Source organism: Panicum virgatum, chromosome 5K (assembly GCF_016808335.1).
Source record: "Panicum virgatum strain AP13 chromosome 5K, P.virgatum_v5, whole genome shotgun sequence".
Taxonomy (NCBI): domain Eukaryota; kingdom Viridiplantae; phylum Streptophyta; class Magnoliopsida; order Poales; family Poaceae; genus Panicum; species Panicum virgatum.
In genome coordinates this window covers 33,986,966-34,010,332 of record NC_053140.1, presented here as the reverse complement: position 1 = coordinate 34,010,332, position 23,367 = coordinate 33,986,966, and the positions used below count along the sequence as shown (strand labels likewise).

Here is a 23,367-nt window from a genome sequence, read left to right as displayed (position 1 = left end):
CTCGAATGGCCTCTGCTGTCTGAGCCGGCATCTGAGCCTGTCTGGTTCTCTGCTTTATCTCCTCAGCGCGAGCTCTCTACCGCTTCTTCGTCTCCCGCAGGTAACAGCAGCGAGGTGAGCGAGAGCGCGTCCAGCTGCTGCGGTGGAGGTCCGGGCGGAGACCTGGTTTCTCCACGGCCCGCTCCCGGTTGCCACCTACCGTCCATGGTGCGCTCGGTGCCGCGGCGAGCACCAGTCCGTGGTCGGCGACGGCGCACCGCCTGCTGCTAAGCAACCGTTTCTCTCCGCCGGCCCGCACCCCTCCACATCGCCTCTGTTCTAGGCTTCTAGCTTCTTCTCCAACTCCAGAAGGCCGCCGCCGCCGCCACTTATTCTCTCCATCGAGGACTGGGGATGCAGGGGTGTGGAGCGATGGTGAGAGGTGGGGTGGGGATTCCTTCGCCCGCCCGTCCCACTCTGCCACAAGGGAAGCGCCGCCCGTCCTGCCTGTGGATGCCTACCACTGCCTTCCGTGGTACGCTGCGATAGCCCAAAAGTTTTACATAGAGTAAATTTCATCGGTCCTTGGACTTCTCGTGAGTTCTCGTCCGGTCCGGGTACTCTTAAAATGCTGGTAATATAAAATACACATAATAGTTCTTAAACTTGTTTTATGCTCAGTGTTTAAACTTGTTCCGAATTCTTATCTTGGTCCTAATACTCTCAAAATATACAAATGATCCGTAAACTTATCCCACGTTCTTATCCCAGTCCTTAAACTTGTCCACTCTCATCCAGATCCATATGTTTTTAAAATGCATTATTTATTTAGAAAAAACTTTGTGAATTGTTTCAAATTTGTTTGGATTTCAAATCAAGTTCGATTCCCTCAAAGTGGAACCAAAATTTATGGATAAATTTTCACGAATTGAATGTGAAATATCAAAATCTTTAAATAACATATATTTGAATTATTTTTTTGTGTTTTTCTTAGGATTTTTAGATCAAAGGATAAATGATTTTAATATTATTTTAATCTATAAAATAAAATCAACTATTAAATAGTAGAATAGCAACACTAGAAATCATCAAATATTGTGTCCAAGATGATTGGCTCATGAATTTTTTTATCAATTTTGACTGAGATTAGAATTTGCTTTGAAATTCTAAAAGTTTGAAACAATTCGTAAAAGTTTTTTTCTAAATATTTTGGAAGAATATGGACTTGTTTGAAAGCATGGGATGAGTTTACGGACCATTATGTGATTTTGAGAGTATGAGGATCAGGATAAGAACTCGGGACAAATTCAAGGACCGGGATGATGGGACAAATTTAAGGACTATTATGTGCATTTTAAAAGTACCGGAACCAGGATCAGAGCTCGGGACAAGTTTAAGGATTGTCGGTGAAATTTACTCTTTTACATATACCATTGTGCACACCCTTAGCTTCGTATTTTGGATTCAAATTATAATAAAGGTGTCGAATTCTACTAGCAACAAATCCAAATTTGATATAAAATTGCAATATGCAGATTAAATATGTTTATATGTATTACTGTATAGTAGCTGATGGTCATATGATATTCATGAAATAAAACCATATTGTGAGATTTAGTAGCAAGAGATTTAATTCAAGTAGGACATAAATATACTTCTTAAAATTTGAAACAGGACAGTCTAAATATAACTATTAGGATGAAGTTGGTTGCATGGAACCATGCCACATGCAATTGGAATGTTTTTTTTTTCTAGATTGAAACCCTCTTCTTTTGGACATTTACTCTAACAGAAATTTAACAATTAGAGAGGTTGAGATTAGAAGTTCGTCACTTCCTCATGCCTCTAGAGAGATGAGCACAAAACGAACTCAAACAGAAAACAATCACCATTTAGTTCAAATTCCAGTTCACGAATCACAAGTATATTTGCTGAACTTTCCATTTGTGTGAGAATATTTGGTAATTATTTGATGCTTGCTGTGGGGTTTAAGAATAGTACCATATCATATGTGTTTGGTGTGATTGAGCAGCCTTAATTATTGCTCCATAAAGATTAGTTTCTGTTCCCCTGAACAGTTTACAAGCTGAAACGAACAGCTCATTACTAGATTTCCACTGAAGGTCTCTTCACCCTAATTATGCAGGAAAAAAACATTTGATGAAATATAACACATCACTGCAGAACAAGTGTATGTTACTAGGAGAAAGATTTGGTCGACATGCTACTAGGAGTACACTTTTACTGCTTCAAAATTATTCCAGGAGCACTGCAATGTCAAGACTAGAAATGTCTGGGCAGTTTCAGCAGCCTGTTCTGGAGTCTTCAAGAGATTACTTGACTCGGGCATGCCACAATGCAAGCATAAAAAAGAGGGTTCTATCACGAGTTGAGTGCTTTCTATCTTCAGATCCAATAAACAGTGGATGGTTGAAACCCAGGAGGTGGGAGAATTTCACTAGTTTGGAGAGTGCTTGTGTTCAGCCAGAGTACAAACTACCAATAAGAATACGTGCTGACTGTAAAGCTGAGCAATATGAAATCACAGGGTCACCCTTGAACCCTTCTGATGTTCCTGCCGAGGCTGTGGGGATTGGAGATACGAATGAGATTTCTCCTTGGTGGCAGGAGTTTCCTAAGCGCTGGACGATTGTTCTCCTCTGCTTCTTTGCATTCCTTCTTTGCAATATGGACCGTGTGAGTTAGACAATAATGCTTGCATTTTGTCTAATTTGTCTGATAATAATAGTTGTGTTACACAGTTCTCCTTTTCGTTTGCTTCCTGAAAATTTTCTGATTTGTGCCAGGTCAATATGAGCATCGCGATCCTTCCAATGTCTTCAGAGTTCACCTGGAATCCAGCAACAGTTGGTCTAATCCAATCATCTTTCTTTTGGGGTTACCTTCTTACACAGGTGCTTTTCTATTGCTTTTTTCTCGAACACGCAGGAGAGCTGCGTATCAATATATTAAGAAGAAAGAAGGGTGTAATACCCAGTCACCAGTACAAAAGGCCCCTTTTTTCATGTGGAAAAAAGACCAGGAAAAAACCCCCCTCTCTCACACACTATATTAGCCTTTTAAACAACAACAACCCATGACCAATGAGACCTATCAGGCTAACCATTGGGCTGCAGGGCGAGGAGATGAGTAATTCCTCGAGCCCCAGCCAAATCCCACAGATGCAGTTCATCCCTAATGGTAGAGAGAAGCCCACTTAGACTAGGCTGCAGACCATCAAACACACAGCGAGTGCTTTTCTATTGCTTACTGTACACCGAGAGTTTTATATAAGCTAATTTCTTACATGAGCATTTTGGTGAACTTTCTGACATTTCACTATGGAACTTGTTGCTGCAGATTCTCGGAGGTATTTGGGCTGATAGGTTTGGTGGTAAGGTAGTGCTAGGATTTGGGGTTGTATGGTGGTCACTTGCAACAATTCTTACACCCCTTGCTGCCAAGATTGGACTTCCGTGCTTACTCACCATGCGTGCCTTCATGGGGATAGGCGAGGTTTTGTGCTATACTTGTCCCTACATTCTACATTTTGTACTGTATAACTTTGGTATTTATCTAGGGTAGGGTGTGTATGCAACATATTTCTCCAAGTTACATAGGTAGAATAGCATCCATGAAAGCCCATAATGATGACAAACTTCATATTATGTCAGAGTCTTTACTGGTTTAAATAATCAGATCTGTTACATCAAATAAAACAAGTGATATATCTGGCTCGTAGCAGTTTTGGTAAAACTTGACTGCTTTATACTAGGCATCTAACTTAGTTTGTTGATATCATTAGTGGCGTGGCTTTGTTAATGACCCAAGTTTCTAGTTGCAACAGTAAAATGCAATAACTTTTTGCTTTTATATAATTGTTTTTCTTATATCTAATGGTTTTACAGGGTGTTGCTATGCCTGCTATGAACAACATCCTTTCCAAATGGATCCCAGTTTCAGAGAGAAGCAGATCTCTTGCCTTAGTGTACAGCGGAATGTACCTTGGGTCAGTCACCGGCCTTGCTTTGTCACCTCTGTTGATCAGCAAATTTGGTTGGCCTTCTGTCTTCTATGCATTTGGATCCCTTGGAAGTGTCTGGTTTGCACTGTGGCAAAGCAAAGTAAGAAAGACCATGTCTTGCCCTATTTTCTTATGCCATTTATAGTTCTGTTTCATACGGGTTACTAAATATACAGGTTTTCATCATAGAAGGTTGCTTTAGCTACCATGTTGTTCTATCTGTTAACCACATCAAAGTGCAATTATTTTTGTTGGCACACATTTTCCTTAGCTGACAGCTAGTATCTAATCCTAATTAGGCACACAGCTCTCCTAATGATGATCCTGAACTAAGTAAAGCTGAAAAGAGGCACATACTGGGTGGTGGTACCTTCAAGGAGCCTGTTACTTCCATACCATGGAGGCTGATTCTTTCGAAGGCTCCAGTGTGGGCTCTCATAATATCACACTTTTGCCATAACTGGGGAACATTCATTCTTCTAACATGGATGCCCACTTACTACAATCAGGTTGTTACAAAGTTATCCTGTGAACTGTTTGGCAGTTCTCGTTGTTAATACCATGGAATGACATCATCATGCTCTTTGTTGTGTTCCCCAAATTCTTTAACCCAGGTTCTGAAGTTCAATCTAACCAAGTCCGGGCTTCTCTGTGTCTTGCCATGGCTGACAATGGCTATTTTTGCGAATATTGGTGGATGGATCGCTGATACTCTTGTTCAGAAAGGGGTCTCTATAACAAATGTCCGGAAGGTAAGTTCTCCTTCGATAATTTTTGTTTCATGTGTGAATTTGAGAGCAGTTATGCTTAAGGGCTACTGATCTTGAAATACTTTGGAAATGTGCTGATGCAGATTATGCAATCGATTGGTTTTCTTGGGCCAGCCTTGTTCTTAACACTGCTGAGCAAAGTCCAGACTCCAGCCATGGCTGTATTATGTATGGCCTGCAGTCAGGTTTGTTGTGATTCAGAAAGACCACTAATGTGGATCTATATGTAGTTTCTTATACGTTAATAATTGGCAACTGTTCCACTATAAATGCTTGCCGGTGTGTGTAACTGGCCATTTTCTTTGGCAGGGGAGTGATGCCTTTTCACAATCTGGGCTGTATTCGAACCACCAAGACATTGGACCACGTTACGCGGTATTGTACTCATGTAGTTTGTTACTGGTCTAATATCCCTAGTTAACGTAAGAGGTTTAGTGTTAATTCTGGTAGTACTGGTGGTCTTTGCTTTTTCTGGGCTTATCTTCGTAGACAGCCGCTGCATGTAACTAGATAATGTTTCCACCAAAACTGCAGGGAGTACTTCTTGGACTGTCGAACACTGCTGGCGTGCTTGCAGGAGTTTTTGGTACTGCTGCCACTGGCTACATTCTTCAGAAAGGTAAGAAACTGAAAAAAAAATCAACAGTGGTTTCTACTCTCTAGTGACACATTTAAAGCTGTATCTTTCTGATAGTTCAATCAAGGCAAGTATTATTTAGTAGTGATTATTAGGTCGAAAATTCACCTCACTATAGCATAATATAAGCACCTTGTGTTTATTACTTTATTTAAGTTCTTCCTATGTTTTATTCATTTCCACTTAAAAAAAGATGGTTTATTCATTTCCCTTTTAACTTTCAGGTTCTTGGGACAGTGTGTTTAAGGTGGCCGTTGCACTGTACATAGTAGGAACAGTGGTGTGGAATGTCTTTTCAACTGGAGAGAGAGTTCTCGAATAATCTGTGGACAATCCTATATGCTACCATACGGAAATTGACTGATTTTGCCAATGCCATTTTGGTGTACAACAGGGAAAGGTCGTCTTTAGGAAGAGATACAGCTGGAGAAAAGCACTCTCTTTTTATGCAAGAGATATACCTGCATCTAATCTTTGGGCTATTGAATCATAAAATCAAATTGGAGTACGGCAATGGTAATGGGAAGTTGGACTTGCAAGTACAAGAAGGTACACTTGGAACAAAAGAAATTTCCTGTGCAGAAAGCAGCTGCATCAAGGGCTCTTCAGATTATGCAGCTGTTTCTTGAGAAGCCGGAACTTCTGCATGAATTCTCTGCCCCAATATTTTATTCAATTAACCATGTTTTAGCTTGCCTTTATTTGACGAGACTCGAAAGAGCAACAACTACTGCCAAAAGTATTGTGCTAGCTTTTTTGATCGAAAATCCTTGATGTGTCTTCTCAGATACTGGGCAACTAATCTGCGGAAAAGAATATACGTTGGTTAAAACTTAAAACTGAACTGTTACCCACTACGGAAATTATACCAATTTCCCATTGTTTTGAAAGGTAGTTACCTTAAAAGTGTTTGTTTGTTTCCCCTTCCAATTACAGTATCCTTTCGAAAATAGTGTCTAGCTAGGCCTTTGGAAATTCCAAGATCCACGATTAAAAGTGTTTGTTTGTTTCCCCTTCCAATTACATATAGGAAGGGGTGAGGATTTCACCTTTCAAATGCTTCCTAATTCGTGGAGATGAACGTGCTTCACTAAGGCCAGTCTCAATAGAATTTTCATAGATAGTTTTATGGTATTAAATATTATCAATTTAGATAAAAAAGCATAGCGTGTCCCAGCAGAGCAGACGTGGCCTTCGCGAAGGCGTTAAGTGATATACGTAAACTCAGTCAAAGTAAGTGGAGATCAATGAGATTGGTCGAATCGAAACCTAGGATGAATCACCAGATGCATATGATGTATGAGGTAGCTGATTGGATCTGCTACCGGGTTGGGAGAGTTGCAAAAATATGTTGTTCAGTAAAACAGCCATAACATTTGCATACGAAATCGGATTGAAGTGATTTAATATGAAAATTCATCTATAGAAAATTTTACACATGAAATTGAACTGCTTTGCCATTTTCGCTAAATTTAGATTTGCCAAATTCGGCCTGGAAGGTGGAGTTTTCTGCGATTCAACATTCAAGTTTAGATGTCGGAAACACTTGTTTTTGCAGGAGCATGTGTGATTTGTATGACTCTTATGTGTATGTGATGCATGTATGTAATTTTCATGATCTGCGCGTCGTGAGTAATGCAATACGGCAGGAGCCAAATGTATTGCCAACTTGTGTAATGGCCTGCGTGCCATCCTGTGATGATCCGATTCGAAAATTGTAACTAGACCTCGGTAGTTATAGTTCTTGTAGGACTCTTCACCTGAAGGATGGCACACATAGAACATGGAGATGGAGATCATCATGATGGACATATTCTATGGGGATGGAGATCACCATGTGATTATGGACCATACTGTAGACCCACTCAGTGGCGTATTATTCTACTTTTACCATAGGCTTAAGTCAATCAAAACGAGTAATATACTCTGTACATATATGTACGAAAGGACTGTCACAAGATACTAATCAACTGGAAGATTTTTCAAGTAGAGTTGAGCAATAATCTGACTTCTCAACCTTGAAGTCCAGATGAAGGTGACACAGAAAACATAAACTGAAAGTGGCCATCACGTTCCGACGAATGTGATACTCCATCACAGAAAACTAAATTGAACAAAGGACAAAAAATGTAGTCCTAAGGTTTTCTTTCAACTGTCTCATGGTATTTATACATGCTACATCATATAGTCTTATGTATAAGAGGCGAAGGGGGTTACTGTCACCAAGTAATCTCATGATAAATATCGGACAAAACTGCTGCTAAATGGCCTTAGTAGGAACAATACATCCTGTGTGCAAACTGCAAACTGAGACCACTCACACTCACAGCAGCAGCATCCGGCACTACAATAGAGCAGTAAACCAACTCTATCACATGCTGAAGTCTAATAATAATTTTATGATAATAGTCAACATCATGCATGAGACAACAGCCATCGTCATTATAGACATACACTGATTTAAAGTGCAAGTTTAACCTGGGTCACTTGGGCCATTGAGGCTGCACTATTCAGGTCCACTTCAATTCTCAGACTCCTCCAAGTCGCTCCTCTCAGGTTCCTCACCATTCGCAGTTGGCTCTTGAACATCAGGCTGCTTGGGTGCACGAGCCACTGGATGTTTCTTACTATCACCACCTTCCTCGCCTCCTATCACACTGGCATTCTGGTCTATTGACAAGTCAAGGAACAGTGCATATTGACTCAAGACATATAACATTGGTGTAAATTCCATTGATGTATATGACAAAGTCCTTCAACCAACAAACCAATGCAGTCATGACAACTAGTAGCCAATACAACTATTACATATTTTTATTATGAATGCAATATTCTTGATGGATCTCAATGTTAACATCCAATTCAGAGATTATAACAAGTGCTGAAGCATGGCCTTCACACGCCTGTATGGAACCACAATAATGGCAAGTTTTTAAGAGTAACATCGTTATCCTTGTCAATGAGGGAGGGAACCCAATGCAGAAGAACCATTGTCAACTATCATTAATCCCCCAAAAGATAGTGAGAAAACCTAAGAAGTAAAAAAAAATACTATATACCATTTTATTTAGCAGCTAGAATACAATACATGCTAGCATTTAACGAATCAAACCAACCAAAAGGATACTGACAGATACTCCGTGCATAATATTGATGAGATGCTTTTCAACTTGGTTAACAAGCTCCGCCTGCAAAATTCAGTAAGCAAGAATCAGGGTTCTGCCTAAAAAGATCCATGAACATGAACCGGCATAATGAACAGAACTAAAGGGCAATTGATTTTATTACATTCAAATCTGGTTCTCTGCGGAAACGGCGTCTGCGTGCATCCCTCATTGGAGGAGTAAGCCCATGCTTGTATTCTACTCCCTCTGGAGCAGGGTCATTTTCTTCTCTTACCATAATCATCTGTATCAATTTGTGTTTCATCAGATGATTTTTAAGAATATGGAATTAATAAAAAAATAGGTGGCATACAGTTAGATTGCACTTTTACCTGACCAATATCAGCAGTTTTAATTAGTACAGAATCATCATACGTCTTGTACGACTCCACCACCGCAGGTAGATCCAAGAGAGATGCAGGAAAGCTCTCATTACCTATCATAAATGTACCATTTCTTCCATCCTCTGCATGTAGAAATATCTCATCAATCCATAAGGTGACTCTAAATTTCATTTTATGATGAAGAAATGTCCAATATAACATAGTTCAAGTTGCATGCTCTGAAATAAGAGGGGCCATAGTGTTGTGCAATGCATATAGTTAATGTCATCAAATGAATCATATTATATACATCCAAGTTAAAAACTCTTTGATGAGAGTTTAGCATGCCCACTATGAAACAGGTTCAACCCTTCAGAGTCGAACATTTATCGATATATAGTTACTTCTAGCAATCGATGTTACTTCAAGATTTCATCTAGATCAGAGATTGTGCTACATGGAGCAAATGTGCCAAACGATGCTCCCGGACATTGAAAAGGAAAACAAAGGTGAGTAAAAAGGAAAACATGATTTGCAAAAGTACAACTAACATATGCATGAACAGCTGCATCTACATTCCTAAATCATGCATCTTGAATATGATTTGTTGCTAAATGTTGACCATCTCATCTGACAGTAGATTGATATTTCCTTGCATCATTTGATGCAAGGCTTATCCAAAAGTAAATCAATCAGATTGCAGAATAGCTGGCTCAGATCAGACCAATAAACTTAGAATGCTTTGCTTTGCTTTGCTAAATTGTATTTAAGCTCTTTGGGAAATTTCCAAATGAACAATCTCTCAAAAGCATGTGCGAGCTGATCCATGGAAGTCAATAAACCCAACACCAATTGAATAATTCACTGACATCACAATTTAACCTATCACCGCAAGATCTGGAGCAAGAACTATAAGCCACATTGCGGCACAGGCAGGTGGTATTATCATGTGACCTCCGTCTTCTAATTGTGCACCACAGCGTCTTTCAACAATTGCGAAGAACCAAACAGTTAGTGGTGCTAAGCATTCTCAGAGCAGCACCACAGCATGCCCAGCAAGACACCGAGCACGCTATGGCAGTCTGGACAAGAGCTACCAGCCTACCACCATCACGCCTTCCCCGCACAGTACGATGGTAGCCCCTACAGCACCTGATCTGGGTAGGTCTGACTTCGGCATTCCGTCAAACAGCCTACGGGCATGTAATTCTACGAGCGAATCCACGAACGACGTTTTTCTCTTAATAAAGGAACCACGGCTTCAACGAAAGCTGCTAGCCTAATGCACGGTAGGTTTTTGCACATAATAGAGCAGGATTCGAGGGAGAGAGACGGGGGCGCCGCTGACCTGAGAAGGAGAGGTCGAGGGAGGTGTCGTCAGGGTTGGAGGAGGAGGAGGACGCGGCGGCGGATTCATTCATGAGGCGCTTGATCCGCTCCGCCACGGACGGCGGCACGCGGAGGATGAACTGCTCCTCCATCGCAGTCGCAGCTGCAATTCCACTGGGACAGGGCGGGGGATCGACGAGACCGTCTCCGACAGGGCGGCATTGTCGTGAATTTTTAATGATTGCGTAAATTTCAGTGAGAATTTTCACAAAATATGAACGAATTTTCACTAACCTTCAAGTTAAGGGCTCATTTGCCGGCTTTGCCTTGCTTGCGCCGCTCCCTGGTCCGCTGGTCGCCAGCTCGCCGCGCCGCTCGCCGCCCGTTGCCGCGCTGCGCGGGCGGCGCGCCTGGGCCTGGCCTCCGATCAGCGGAGCAGCCGAGCAGGGCCGACGGCCTAGGTAGAAGCGCGGCGGCGACCACCCGCCGTTGTCCGCGCCCCACGGAAAGAGTTAAATAGTTGTTTAAGTGTTGAGAATCGTAGTAGGGGAACGAACGCAGCGAAGACGTGAATTCAGACTTATCATGCGAATCAGCTATGCTTGCGATGTTTTCTCAACTAACTTCTCCTATATAATTGCGCTTTTACATGCCGGGGATGGAGCAACAAAGAACAATTTCTATATAACAGATCCACCTTGGAAGCTTTGTTATCGTTTTTTTTTTGATAGTGATGCTTTGTTATCGTTTTGGTTACATGGTTGTATCTTTTTGCATCACACTGGACATGGAGAGCAAGACTATCCAAGGTAATGGGATTGATAAACCAAAAAAAAAATGGATTGCAGTGTTAGCTTCTGGAGAATTGAGAACTGAGCCTTCAGCTCTTCAGCTAATTCGCCACCAAGGTTCTCAGAATTCCTTTTTTATCTCTTCAGTGAGAATACAAAGGAATCAAAATGATGCATGCCAATGGGTAGGAGTTCCTGAAATAAAAAGCTGCAAACAACTGATCCAAAGGGCATGAGAATTAAGAAGAGAAAAAACTAATGAATCATGGCAACACATCTTAGTACCAATCGACCGAGGGAAAATAATCTTGTTGGCTGTCATTTAGCAAATCCATAGATAAGTCTTTGCACAGGCAACCAGGCAGAATTTCTTTCCTCACAATTCTTATAACTATCTTGTAGACTACCGAATTAGGACAAACCGAGCCAAAATTCCAAGACCACAAGCTTTGAGATCTTAAATGACCTGTACAACTTACATAACAGAAAGAAACAGACAGAACTTCAAAAGATTCCTAGATAGCTGGACCATTAGAAAATCCCTCATGAGAAATGTATACCAGCCTTGTTGAAAAGAGACAGCAAGTATAAGAAATCGACCTGGCTCAGCTTAGAACCTCTCTTTTCTGCAAAATCACCCTGCTGCAATATACCCATAATCTTTTCTTTAAACGTTGCAGCACCATCTCCTGCCATGTCCGCATCATCCATTTCCATTTCATCATCTTCCTTCTCATCTCCAGTCTCCATGCTCAGATCTTCAACCATATTAGCTAGCAATGCAACATCATCAGCAGACATCTTCTCCTCACCCATTTCTGCATCTTGAGCAAGCTGCAGAGACTGCATAGTCTTGTAGTTCTTCCCTAGCAACTCAAGAACACGCTTCTGTTTAAAGAGGGAGCCCAAGGTTTTGTTCTTCCGGTTGAAACAAATCCTCACAAGTCCATCCCACTCCTTGAAACTGACCGGAGGAGGGGGCTTCCTGGGCTCGATACGCACTACTGATGAGTCAACCTTGGGTGGAGGCCTAAAGTTGTTCCTCCCAACCTTTAGAAGATGTGACACTCGTGACAAAAGCTGGACGTTAACAGAGAGACGACAGTAGAGACTGTCTCCAGGCTGTGCTACAAGCCTCATGGCAAATTCACGCTGAAACATGATCACAGCACACCTAAAGATTGGACGGTGCGACAGAAGCTTGAACGTGAGGGGTGAAGAAATCTGGTATGGGATATTTGCCACACATATATCAAAGTAAGGGAGATCACATTTGAGGACATCTCCTTGGATAACCTGCAGCATGAGCCAATAACAGTGTCAGGGATTATTGTTTCACACTAAAAACGACAGTATGTGGGAAGTACAGTGAGTGGACTGGGTATAACCCCAACTAGTTATCATTGTTCAATTTACCATCCCAATGGAGTTTGGCCCAATTTTGGTCTTCACAACACTAGGATTATGTTATCTCCTATGCTCATCATTTATGAAATTATGTCTGCAGTCCAAGATTACCACCCACATATTGACCATGTAAATCACATCAAAGCAAGTAATATTGACCTCCAATTGATAAGTTACAATTGTTTATAAATTTAATAGCATAGACGCACGTGCGACACACACGTGATTTAAAAAAACTAATTAGCTTTTAATTTGAAAATGCACATGTACCATAATAGATGTTACTGCTATCTCGTAGCTTAGGTTGATACAAAGCTATTGCAACAAGAACGGAGGTAAAGCAATTTAGCGGTTGAGGTTTAAAGATATAGGAACAGGGGTTTAAATGTTTTTAAGTCTATACTTCGGAGGTTAGGTACCGAGGGAACTTGGGAAGAATTGTGCACAGTTTAAATAAAAAAGCCTATCAAAGATAATAGAATACCATCAATATCAGATGGGTAACCAAGCATATCATTTGAATTAATAAAAGATGGATGCCTACTCACCATTTTTAATTGCAGCACAAGTAGATGATGTTCTAGTGGGCAAGAATAAGTTCAAATTGGGAACATGGTAGAAAACATTGGACAAACATGTTCTGATGTTCCTAAAATATCCATATAGACCTAGCCAGATTGGATGACAAATTAAATAACATAAAACCAAGAGCTAGTAGACCCCAAAAATCTCAAGATTTGACCTGTACCTAAGGAAGGACAGTAAAACTGGCACCCCTCCACATTAACTGTAATCAAATTAAAACCAAATCAAACAACAATAGTTTGCCAAGACCACATGTACAAGTTAACAAGTTCTGTATATGCAACCTGTAAATTGTTGCACAAATGCCAAAAAACGTACTTTAGCTCTTTGAATCAACAAGCATACTACTTCTTTTTGTCAAGATACAGTTATGCTCTTGAGGGATATAGAAACAATGGAATGGGAGTGTATTCAATGAAGATATTCCTAAGTGCAAAATAATTCACATGAAGGACAATTTTAGGACACTGCCTCGTTCAGGGAGCAAGCAATGTTGCAACTTACACTGACCAACTAAATTACAAGCATATGTTAATCTACGTATTTTGCACCCGTCTCGCGTATCTGTATTGCGCTGGACCATTCATTTAGCAAACTGAAATGAACACAAAAAAAATCCACATGCTACCACCAAACTCATTAGCTGTAGGGAAAAAACTGGCACCCAATTAAATTTGTAGACTAATCTGTGGCCCCCAGCACGCCCACGCGCCCACGGCACACCCATTGCAGAAAAGTTCAGAAAGTGCCACCATTTGATGCAGGGAATAGAACCAACTGTAGATGCAAAACGCTACTTCTCCTAGCAGTTTCTGAAGCCATGGAACCCAACCCTGCAACCCAGCACCATACACATAGCTTTCAGCAAATTCTAAATTCTAACGAGGTTAATTTCCAGGGAGTTGCAAGCAAAGAACCACCCAAAAAGGGCATCCAAGCAAGGAACCGAATCTACCTCAGCAAAATCAAAACAATATTGACGAATAACTCATGATTATATATTAGAGGTTGCTCAAGCAAGGAACCGGAAGTCCGGAACAGAAAGAGAGACAAGGGAGAGGAGAGGGGTAAATAGCAGAATCGGCGGACCTGGACCTCGAGGGTGTGGGTGGCGAACTCGACGCCGATGGTGGAATTGGAATAGAGGGCGAAGCTGTTTTTAGTGAAGCGGGAAAGCAGGTTGGACTTCCCCACGCCGGAGTCGCCGATGAGCATCACCTTGAAGAAATAGTTGTACTCTTCGCCGCCCTGCTCCCACGATGAGCTGGATGGAGAGAACCGGGATGGCGGCGCGGCGGCTGAGGTCGTGCGGAGGAGGGTAGATCCGTGGCGGTGGCAACAGGGAGGGCCGTCCGATGCAGAAGGAAAGGGAGCGAGCATCTCGGTGGAGGCCGCGGAGAGGAGGGAAGACCTACGGTGGCCAGAGGCAGTGAGGCTTGAAGCCGTGCGGAGAGGGAAGGGAGCCAGCGCCTGCTTTAGATCGCTGACGAGCGGGTACGTGCGAACAGGTAAGGAACCATCGGTGAGAAAAAAAAGTTGCTTTTTGGCAGAAACGCTCTCTAACTCGCGATTTTCATAGGTCTACCCTCCCTCCCACCTCCCTCGACCTTGACAGGCGGGTCCAACATGAGGGGTACAGTGGACCCAATCAATCTGGGTGAGAAATATTTCCAATTGTTTCCGATCTTTATAGTATATATTATTTCACAACCCAAGGCCCAAGATATATTTAATTTGCTTCATCGTGCATGACGCTTTGCATCAGCACTAACCATCACTAAAAAACTAAGTTGTGAAATTACCAGTAAAGCTAATTCCTGCAATCGCAACTCACTTCAAACTCTCAATTTCTACCACGAAATAATGAAATATAAAGTTCCCGAAAAATCTGAACCACTACAATACTACAAGAAACAAGTAAACACATAATTGAACAACCATGGGAGCTATGAGCTGGAAAAAGAATGACACCTTGAGTCGCGAGGAGAGCGGGTGCCCCTGGAACCGGCGGTTGAGCTCGAGCACCATGCGCGGGTCGAGCTCGACGGCGACGACTGCCTTCACTCCTGCCTCGAGGAGGCGCTTCGTAAGATTACCCGTCCCGGGCCCGATCTCGAGGACTGTGTCAGTGGGCTTGAGGCCTGCCTTGGCAACGATGGAGTCCACCAGAGCCGGATTCCGCAGGATGTGCTGCCCCTTGGACTTCTCGAACGGGATGCCGCCCTGCAGCCGCGCACCGCCGCCACCTCCGGCGGCCCCCGCGCCGTGGCGCTTCTTCTGTATCTTGCCTCCCGCCATTGCGGAGGGTTTCTGGCTTGCACGCGGCCGCCAGAGAAGGGGGAGGGGGAGGTGGAGGTGGGGACTGGGGAGGGGTGGTCGATGGGCGGCGTCCGGCACGTGGTGAGCAGGGACTGCGAGAGGGCAAGAAACGGGGCGGAGAGGCGGCTAGGGTTCTGCCGTTCGCGGTTTTTTTATTTTTTTTATTTTTTATTTGGAAATTTACAAAAATATACCCCGGCCGCCCGGCTGCCGGGCGCCCGGGACTTGACCGCCCGACAGTCGGGCTGCAGGGACTTCAACGCAAAAAAAAGAAGAAAAAAATTGCAGACAGGTTCCTGGGGCCGGTCGCCCGACAGCGGGGCGGCCGCCCCCCCCCCCCCCCCGGCCGCCCGGCAGCTGGGCGGCCGGCTCTGCCACCCCTATATAAGAGTTGGCTGGTCCCCCACCCCTCATTTGCATCACTACAATTCCATAAACAAAGAAAAAAGAGAGAGGGAGGGAGAGAGGCGAAACCTTGCCGGATTTTCGAGCCGGCGACTGCAGGTAGCCAAAAATCTTCTACGCTTTACAAATAGCATGATTGTGTGTCCAGATATGTCGAGTTATTATTTTTATTGTAATTATTTTTATTGAAATAGTAGATTAGCAATCAATTTAATATCATGATTCTGTGTCCAGATATGTCGAGCAAGCTTCGTTTTCAAGTTCATTATGGTGACGGATATTTTTCTCATGATGCGTATGGAGTAGATCTATCAGCTTTTGAACGAAAAGAGTGCGGAACAGATAAAACCTTAGAGAGGAGTTTTGGTTCCATACGCAAATGGCTTCACGAGATATTCAATATGAATCCAAAGACTCATTTACTAACCGTTCAGACTGTGACAAATTGGGGAACTGAAGGGGAAATCTGGGAGTTGATGCTTATAGCAAACACCGAAGAATGGCGGACTTACATGCAAGCAGCTCTTGACCGCGGGTGGTATCTTGCAATGCTAATTCAGATTCACCAGAAGACATGCCATTTCGGTGAAGGATCAACAAGTACATCATCTCATATGAACCAAGCAGTGGAACAAGAAAATGAATATCAGAACATGCATGTCACAGAACCTGAGCCGCAAGGTATAGCTGATCAGGTAGGAGAAAAAGAAGATCAGAACGTGCATGTCATTCAACCTGAGCCGCAAGGTTTAGCTGATGAGGGGGAGCGGATACCTGGAATTGTGGAAGCTGTACAGAATGAAGACCAAGAGGCTCGAATGATGGAAGAATGTGGGAACTCATCAGACGATGAGGACTACCCGTTGCTAGGTGAATGGAGAGGCAAGGGTTTTGGCAATCCAGTGATACAGGATATTAGGAGTAATGAGTATGAATATAGAGAGAATGAAGTTGTGCAGGGGGCAAAGTATCCTAGCATTGAAGCTGTGAAAGATGCTGTGAAGCTTTGGGCTATATCATTGAGGAAGAAATTCAGAGTTGTCAAGTCTAGCAGTAAAGAATATGAGGTGAAGTGTGTCAATGGCGATTGTACATGTCGAGTACATGCCTACAAGGGCAAGTACAAGATACACTGGGAGTGTTTAATTGTTACACCACATACATGTAGATTAACTGTTGTTGCTCAAACTCACCGTAACATCACATCCACTTTTGTTGCCAAGAAGATGTATAGGGTGATTCTGGACAAAATTGATTATGAGCCAAAATTGATAATTAGGGACATCAACGACCGTTTTCAATACAAAATCAGCTACGCAAAGACTTGGCGGGCAAAACAAAAGGTGTTTGAGATGAGATTTGGCACATATGAGGCATCATATGATAACTTGTCTCACATGCTATCAGCAATTGTGTAGAGAAATCCTGGAAGCGCGGCTGATACCTATATTGTACCGAGTTTAGATGGGGGACCTGAGTTTCTGCTTCGTGTTTTCTTCTGCCTTGGTGCATGTGTGAGAGCATTTATGTATTGTCTTCCTGTTCTATATATTGACGGCACATTCTTGACAGGAAGATATAAGGGGACAATACTAACAGCAATTGGAGTTGATTGTAAAAAGCAGGTGGTTCCCATCGCCTTTGCTTTTGTTGAGAATGAGAACACAGAGAGCTGATACTGGTTCCTTGAACGTGTGAAGATTCACGTTGTTGCTGGAAGGTCTGATGTTTGCCTCATCAGTGACAGACATGCTGGTCTTCTAGCAGCAATAAGACAACTACATGAAGGAAGTCGAGGACAGCCTCCTCTATGGCCAGATGTTGTGAGTAGGTGGTGCATAAGGCATATGGGTGCAAATTTTTATGAGCGCTTCAAGAATAAGGAACTTTGAATTTGTTTACGAGATTGTGCACTCAGAATCAGCAGCGGAAGTTTGATGCATTGTGGCAGGTGCTAGATAACATGTGCGCCGAGCTGCTAAAGGAACAGACCTCAGCCTCCAGCCGGAGACGTTTCAGACAGTAGATTAAGGATGCACCTAAGGAGAAGTGGTCAATTCTATACGACACTAGTGGTCGTCGATATGGGATCGAGACAACCAACTACGCATAGTGTTACAATATGGTAATGCGTCATGTTCGTGGATTTCCTCTTGTTGACATAGTTGAATTCATCATATACGGATGCACAAGGTACTTCAGAGAGCGGTACCAGACAGCTGCTGTCTTACTTAATGATCCAGGTGTGACTTTTTGTAATAGGGTCACTAACTACATGAAAGAAAAGATTGAAAAGGCTCAATATCACAGAGTGGCCTCTATGGGCACAAAGGATCAAAGGTTTGAGGTTTCATGCAAGGACAGGACAGGACAGAGTGTCCGCGGACAAAGGGTCGTTCAGGATTGCTTGATAACGCCAGAAGACAAGATTTTTTGCAGATGCAAGAAGCCACAGCTTCTTCACTTACCATGCTCCCATGTCATTGCGGCATGTTCAGAATCTGGGTTGGATCCTGGGGTTTTTGTTTCACAATATTACAGAAAAGAAACCGCTGTGCACACTTGGGGCCATGAGATATATGGCATAAGCAGTCTGGGATCATTCACTACACCAAATATCTCTCCAATGTACATTCCCAATCCAGATGCTAGGAGAGGGGTAGGTCGACGGCAGACACTTCGTATCTGTAACGGAATGGATGAGTCTGAGGCAAGAAAGAAGAAAAAAAGATGCAACCTGTGTGGAGCAGATGGTCACACTTACAAGAAGTGCCCTAAAATGCAAGAAGATAATGCTGGTGCTGAAGTTGGACCTTCTGGAAATCCCACCGATGGATTGCCTCCGGAGTTTGGAGCCCGTCGCGTCTAGATTTCGTTATGTGTGCATATGTATTTGAACCAGATGTATGGATATGTATTCCGATCTGTATGTGATAATTACATTTCGTTATGTATGGATATATATTTGCACCAGATTATAGCATGTAATATTACGAAGGTATTGTTCTGTGTTTGAATTGTTCTGTGTTTTGCTTGATTTGAATTGTTCTGTGTTTTGCTTTATTTGAATTGTTATGTGTTTTGTTTCATTTGAGTTGTTCTGTACTTTTCAACTCTCCTTGACGAATTATGAAAAGAAAAATCAAAGACTCCGCTTGTACAAGATGAGAAGTGTTCATGCATTTAATAGAGTTTCCACTGTACACTCCCTGATTGTATATATGATGGCTGGAAGAACAATCCAAGAACACAGAAGAGAGTGGTAACTCAAAATTCATATCTCACTGGAAAAACTGGAAAGTGTACTGAAAATAGAAGGGTAGTTACGAATCATAAATTTTCGGTTTGCAATACAGTTTTGTAAACAATGAAACGATTACAAAGCAGAGGCCTAAGGCGTTCGTACTACTAGATACTTGAACAATGAAAACCATGGCATGTGCAACACGATAACCTCGTGTTGTGAGTAATCCTAACATGCCTTAGGAAATGTAAAATGCCGGGATTACATGGTGGTGCTTTACTAAGTGCACCGGTGATATTTTCCCTTCCTAATAGCTTCAGACCCTGCTTTCATAGCACGGCGGGCCCTCTCTAGCTTCCTCTCCCTATCAGATTCACGTTCCTCTGCCTTCTGACGTTCCACTTCTGCAATCCTCTTCTGAATATCTTCCTGGTTTTTCTTGCGCTTCTCCTCCATCTGTTCTTCATGCAGCATTCGTTGCCAGCTTTGTGCAGCCCAGCTTGCTTGACGCTCCACGTGGTCCTTATCCTATTGAGATTGCTCGGTGTCTAACCACTACACGAAATCACATAGAGGCGGTGGAGTCTCTCCCCAAATCATGTTAGAAGTCATTACTAGATCAGAAAGTGAAAAACTCTGATAGTGTTTTGTAGTACCTTTGCTCGGTTCTTGCCGTAATGCTTGGGCGGGTCGTACTCGTAATTCTAGCACATGAAGAATCTCTTGCCAAAGTCGTCCCCCAAAACCCTTGATTTCATTAGTTTGCACAAGGATCCGCAAAAACACATAGGCACCTGGACTCCTTGGGGGACTGTTTCCGTCACCTTATTCCATGGAATGTAGGTGGATCCTGAGGATGCCATGGTGTTGAGCCCTGGCAATCACAAGTGAGCAATCAGATTGCTAATATACTATATCAACGCTAATCATTATCAGTAACTACACCGAAATGTACCACTAATCACTCCTAATAATAATTAAACTGATTGCTAAACTATTTTCTAACATTTTCTAAAAAAAATTCTAACATTTTCTACAATTTTCTAACATTTTCTACAATTTTTTAATATTATCTTGCATTTTTTATTTTCTAATACTTCTCTAACAATTTTCTAGGATTTTCTAATACTAAATCTAACACTAAATGTACTATATCAACACTAATCACTATAAGTAACTGCATCTAAATGTACCACTAATCACTCCTAACAATAATTGAACTGATTGCTAATCTACTGTTTCAAAAAAAATTACAACATAATCTATTTATAAAATGTAGAAAATTTTAGTTACCTAAAGTCGCCGCCTTGAAAATCCGACAGAGCTTTGCCGCTTTGCCTCTCCCTCACCCCTCCTCTCCCTCCCTCCCTCTCTTTTCTTTTTTTCTAGATTTTTAGTAAGTCAAATGGGGGTGAGGGGCTGCCAACACCTTATATAGGGCTGGGGGGCCGGCCGCCCAGCTGCCGGGCGGCCAGGGGGGGGCCGGCCGCCCCGCTGCCGGGCGACCGGCCCCAGGGACCTGTCTGCAATTTTTTTCTTTTTTTTTGCATTTAAGTCCCTGCCGCCCGGCAGCGGGGCGGCCGGGTATATTTCTGTAAATTTCCAAATCGAAAATATATTTTTGTAAAAAACGGAATTTGTACAAACAGGTCGCCCCGCTCAGATGGAAGGAGTAACTAGTAATTTGTAATTTTAGAATGGAAGGAGTAACTAGTAATTTGTACTAAAAAAACTAACTAGTAATCTGCATCCTCTCAAAAAAAACTAGTAACGGCGTGAAACTTTTACTATAGCTCAATAATTTAATGATTAGACCACCCAAAAAATTTTACCTAGGACCACAAAAAACATAGATATGAATTAATCTATACTATAAAAGTTGAAACAATTGAAATCTTTTCTCATCAAGAGAAGGCCCACCATATCCCTCACAAGGGTCCCACTTGTCAGGCCAAAAGGTTTGACGAAAGAGGATGGAGACCCATTTTTTGATAGAAGAAAAATGTTTCTATCAAAATCTTAATACTTTTTACACCAAGCACTTTTATCTACCCATCCTTGTACCCACTTTTTACTTTCCATTATTTGCACTTTTATCTACACATTATTTTTAGTAAAATTTATTATCATGCAATTATCTTTCCTTTTGTAAACTGATTAACTTTCTTTGCCTTTGGTCCGTTTTTGCCGCGAGCCTTGCGTCTGATTAACTTTCCTTGCCGATGCACGACGACGAACGGCGACGCCAGGTATCCACTATTGCCGATGCATGCCGCCGCCGATCAGGCGATCTGCTTGCCTGGAGGCCACGTTAAGTAGAAGCGGCGAGGCTTTACATGTTGGTTTCTTCGTTTCACGGTCAAAGTTCTTGGCCTCGGCTGATCGCAGAAGATCTTATTTATCTGTATCAAAATAATAGATTGGCAATCCTTTTGAAGACCAGGTAGCAGCGGTGATCCACAGCTCTGCGAAGAAGCAGGAACAACAATACCTCTCGTGGTAAGCACAGCAGATGGCAAGTTCGTTCTCCTATTTATACATGGCTTATATTTCTTTTGGGCAGTCAGGTGGTCTAATCTGAGTGATCTCCAAGGTTTTTTTAAAGATGGATCTATGATTTTGGAGATAAATAAAGATCAACATACATAAAAAAATTCCAACGAAATGTGTGGCTTTCATTTTGCACATTGGTGGTACCTAATTTCTTAAGGCTAATATTATTGATTAGTTGTTCGTAAACTGATATTTTAACAATAAAATCACGCTTGGATAGGCTCATTGTTGTGATAATCGATATTACATGTTAGGTTACTAAATATTTGATTTCATTTTTTTCTTCAGCTCATGATATTTAAGTTGAGATGCAGTGAGTCACCAGCCATAGTTATGCAGCAAACATTTATGGATTAGGCTAGGTAAGTTTTGAAAGCTTTCTCTCTCTTTCATGAAGCAAAGTTACTTGATGTATTAAAAAATGTAGGGGGTGCTTGCAACTGATATTTTATATGCTTTAGTACTTTTCTTTAGAGCAAGTATTATGGTGGACTAAAAGCAGGCTGAATGATGAGGTGGAGGAGAGAGAAGAGGAGAGAAAGAGAGAGAGGGTTGTAAGGTTACAGACAGCTTTGACACAAGAACCAAAAAAGTTTGTGAGATAGACTAGTGGGTCATATATTAATGGTGGAGAGCTAAATCACTATACAAGTGGGCTGAGAGATGAGCTGCAAAGAGTCTTACAACTAGCAATGGGCTAAATTATTAGCCTTGCTCTTAGTTGTCTCATGTAACAAAATTCTCCAATAGATCAGCTGCACAATAAGCCTTTTTATTACAAGAGATTTATCTATTTAAACTATCTAGACTACCAGGTTGAATTGTAGTGGCTCTGGCGCCACCACTCTTTGCCACTTGCTCGTGTGCTGGGCACTCAGTGTACAAGGGTGGCATGGGAAGCAAGGGCGCCACGTCAGCAACACCATCTCCTATGCCATCAACCTGGTGATGCTGGCGCTATCCCCTGTATGTGAGGTTGTCCAACGTGTGATGAAATATGGAATGGCTTATCCGGGGAGGCACTTAAGGACCTATGCTTGTTCACCGGATTGCCTTGCCGTCTGCAATCATAATTTAGTGTGGATTGGAATACTTAAATTTCAACAATATCCTCCTTTACAGTATTATTAGGCAATTATGCCCGTGCGTTGCTACAGAAACAATTGGTATAAGTACCAGATATATATTAGTGCTCATATGTTAATTTGTAGAGATCTACGTAACTGAGTCATGGACGGAGGGGGTTGGTTCGACTCGCATACGGGATGAACTAAGGCCCACCTGTCAATAACACAGGCGGACCAAACCAACGTAACAAACCAAAAAATTGGTGAACTTTACTCGCTTTTAGGTATAGGTATAGATTTATATTAGAATTTTATTAGACAACTTATGTATATATATTATGCACCTCGTGAGTACAAATGTCAAATGTTACTATGATAAAAAAACTAACTGAATAGAAAAAGGAAATATGGAAAACAAAAAAAAAGAAAAAGAAAAAAATTCAAGTACGAACAGTCTAATGTTGTATGATTTTCTTGGAGTCCCATAAAACAGCTAGAAGTAAGATATTGTTCTCGTTCAACTTTTGATATGATGATTGAATAAATGTATGGTGTACACGTGTAAACATAATTATTGTATCTTGATCTATGACGATGTATCTATTATTGTGTAAAACAGCAAGTATGAGATTTATTTAAACTGTCATGTAAAGGTCAAATTGTCTATTTGTATCTCTAAGAAATATTATAATTTATCTTCTTAGTTAATTTTTTCTCTGTCGTCAAATTTTTATATTAGATTGCTAGGATATAATAATAAATAAATTAAC

The 23,367-nt window shown here is 41.9% G+C and overlaps 3 protein-coding genes and 1 long non-coding RNA gene across 7 annotated transcripts; 2 read left to right on the top strand and 2 right to left on the bottom strand.

Moving 5' to 3' along the window:
* LOC120709512 (probable anion transporter 4, chloroplastic) lies at window positions 1-6,276 on the top strand. The gene is made up of 11 exons (XM_039995181.1): window positions 1-514; window positions 2,126-2,676; window positions 2,787-2,894; window positions 3,340-3,495; window positions 3,888-4,103; window positions 4,303-4,512; window positions 4,618-4,755; window positions 4,857-4,958; window positions 5,083-5,148; window positions 5,308-5,392; window positions 5,635-6,276. The coding sequence occupies exons 1-11, from the start codon at window positions 394-396 to the stop codon at window positions 5,730-5,732; spliced, it is 1,851 nt and encodes a 616-aa protein (XP_039851115.1). The 5' UTR covers window positions 1-393; the 3' UTR covers window positions 5,733-6,276.
* Window positions 6,277-7,482: 1,206 nt separating this feature from the next.
* On the bottom strand, window positions 7,483-11,162 carry LOC120709514 (transcription initiation factor TFIID subunit 7-like). 4 transcript variants are annotated; one of them, XM_039995187.1, is made up of 7 exons: window positions 10,521-11,162; window positions 10,246-10,431; window positions 8,907-9,040; window positions 8,699-8,818; window positions 8,538-8,598; window positions 7,889-8,080; window positions 7,483-7,754 (listed from the first exon to the last, which is right to left on the bottom strand). In XM_039995187.1, the coding sequence occupies exons 2-6, from the start codon at window positions 10,376-10,378 to the stop codon at window positions 7,932-7,934; spliced, it is 597 nt and encodes a 198-aa protein (XP_039851121.1). In that variant the 5' UTR covers window positions 10,379-10,431; window positions 10,521-11,162; the 3' UTR covers window positions 7,483-7,754; window positions 7,889-7,931. The 4 variants fall into 4 exon arrangements, with proteins under 4 accessions (XP_039851121.1, XP_039851118.1, XP_039851119.1 ...); XM_039995184.1 differs by having other exon boundaries at window positions 7,520-8,080; XM_039995185.1 differs by having other exon boundaries at window positions 7,541-8,080; window positions 10,246-10,400.
* A 145-nt stretch (window positions 11,163-11,307) lies between these two features.
* Window positions 11,308-15,458, bottom strand: LOC120709513 (ribosomal RNA small subunit methyltransferase-like). The gene is made up of 2 exons (XM_039995182.1): window positions 14,981-15,458; window positions 11,308-12,313 (listed from the first exon to the last, which is right to left on the bottom strand). The coding sequence occupies exons 1-2, from the start codon at window positions 15,305-15,307 to the stop codon at window positions 11,561-11,563; spliced, it is 1,080 nt and encodes a 359-aa protein (XP_039851116.1). The 5' UTR covers window positions 15,308-15,458; the 3' UTR covers window positions 11,308-11,560.
* A 5,064-nt stretch (window positions 15,459-20,522) lies between these two features.
* Window positions 20,523-22,332, top strand: LOC120709511. The gene is made up of 3 exons (XR_005689709.1): window positions 20,523-21,476; window positions 21,819-21,892; window positions 21,992-22,332. It is a non-coding gene; the product is annotated as an uncharacterized LOC120709511 (long non-coding RNA).
* The last annotated feature ends 1,035 nt before the right edge of the window (window positions 22,333-23,367 follow it).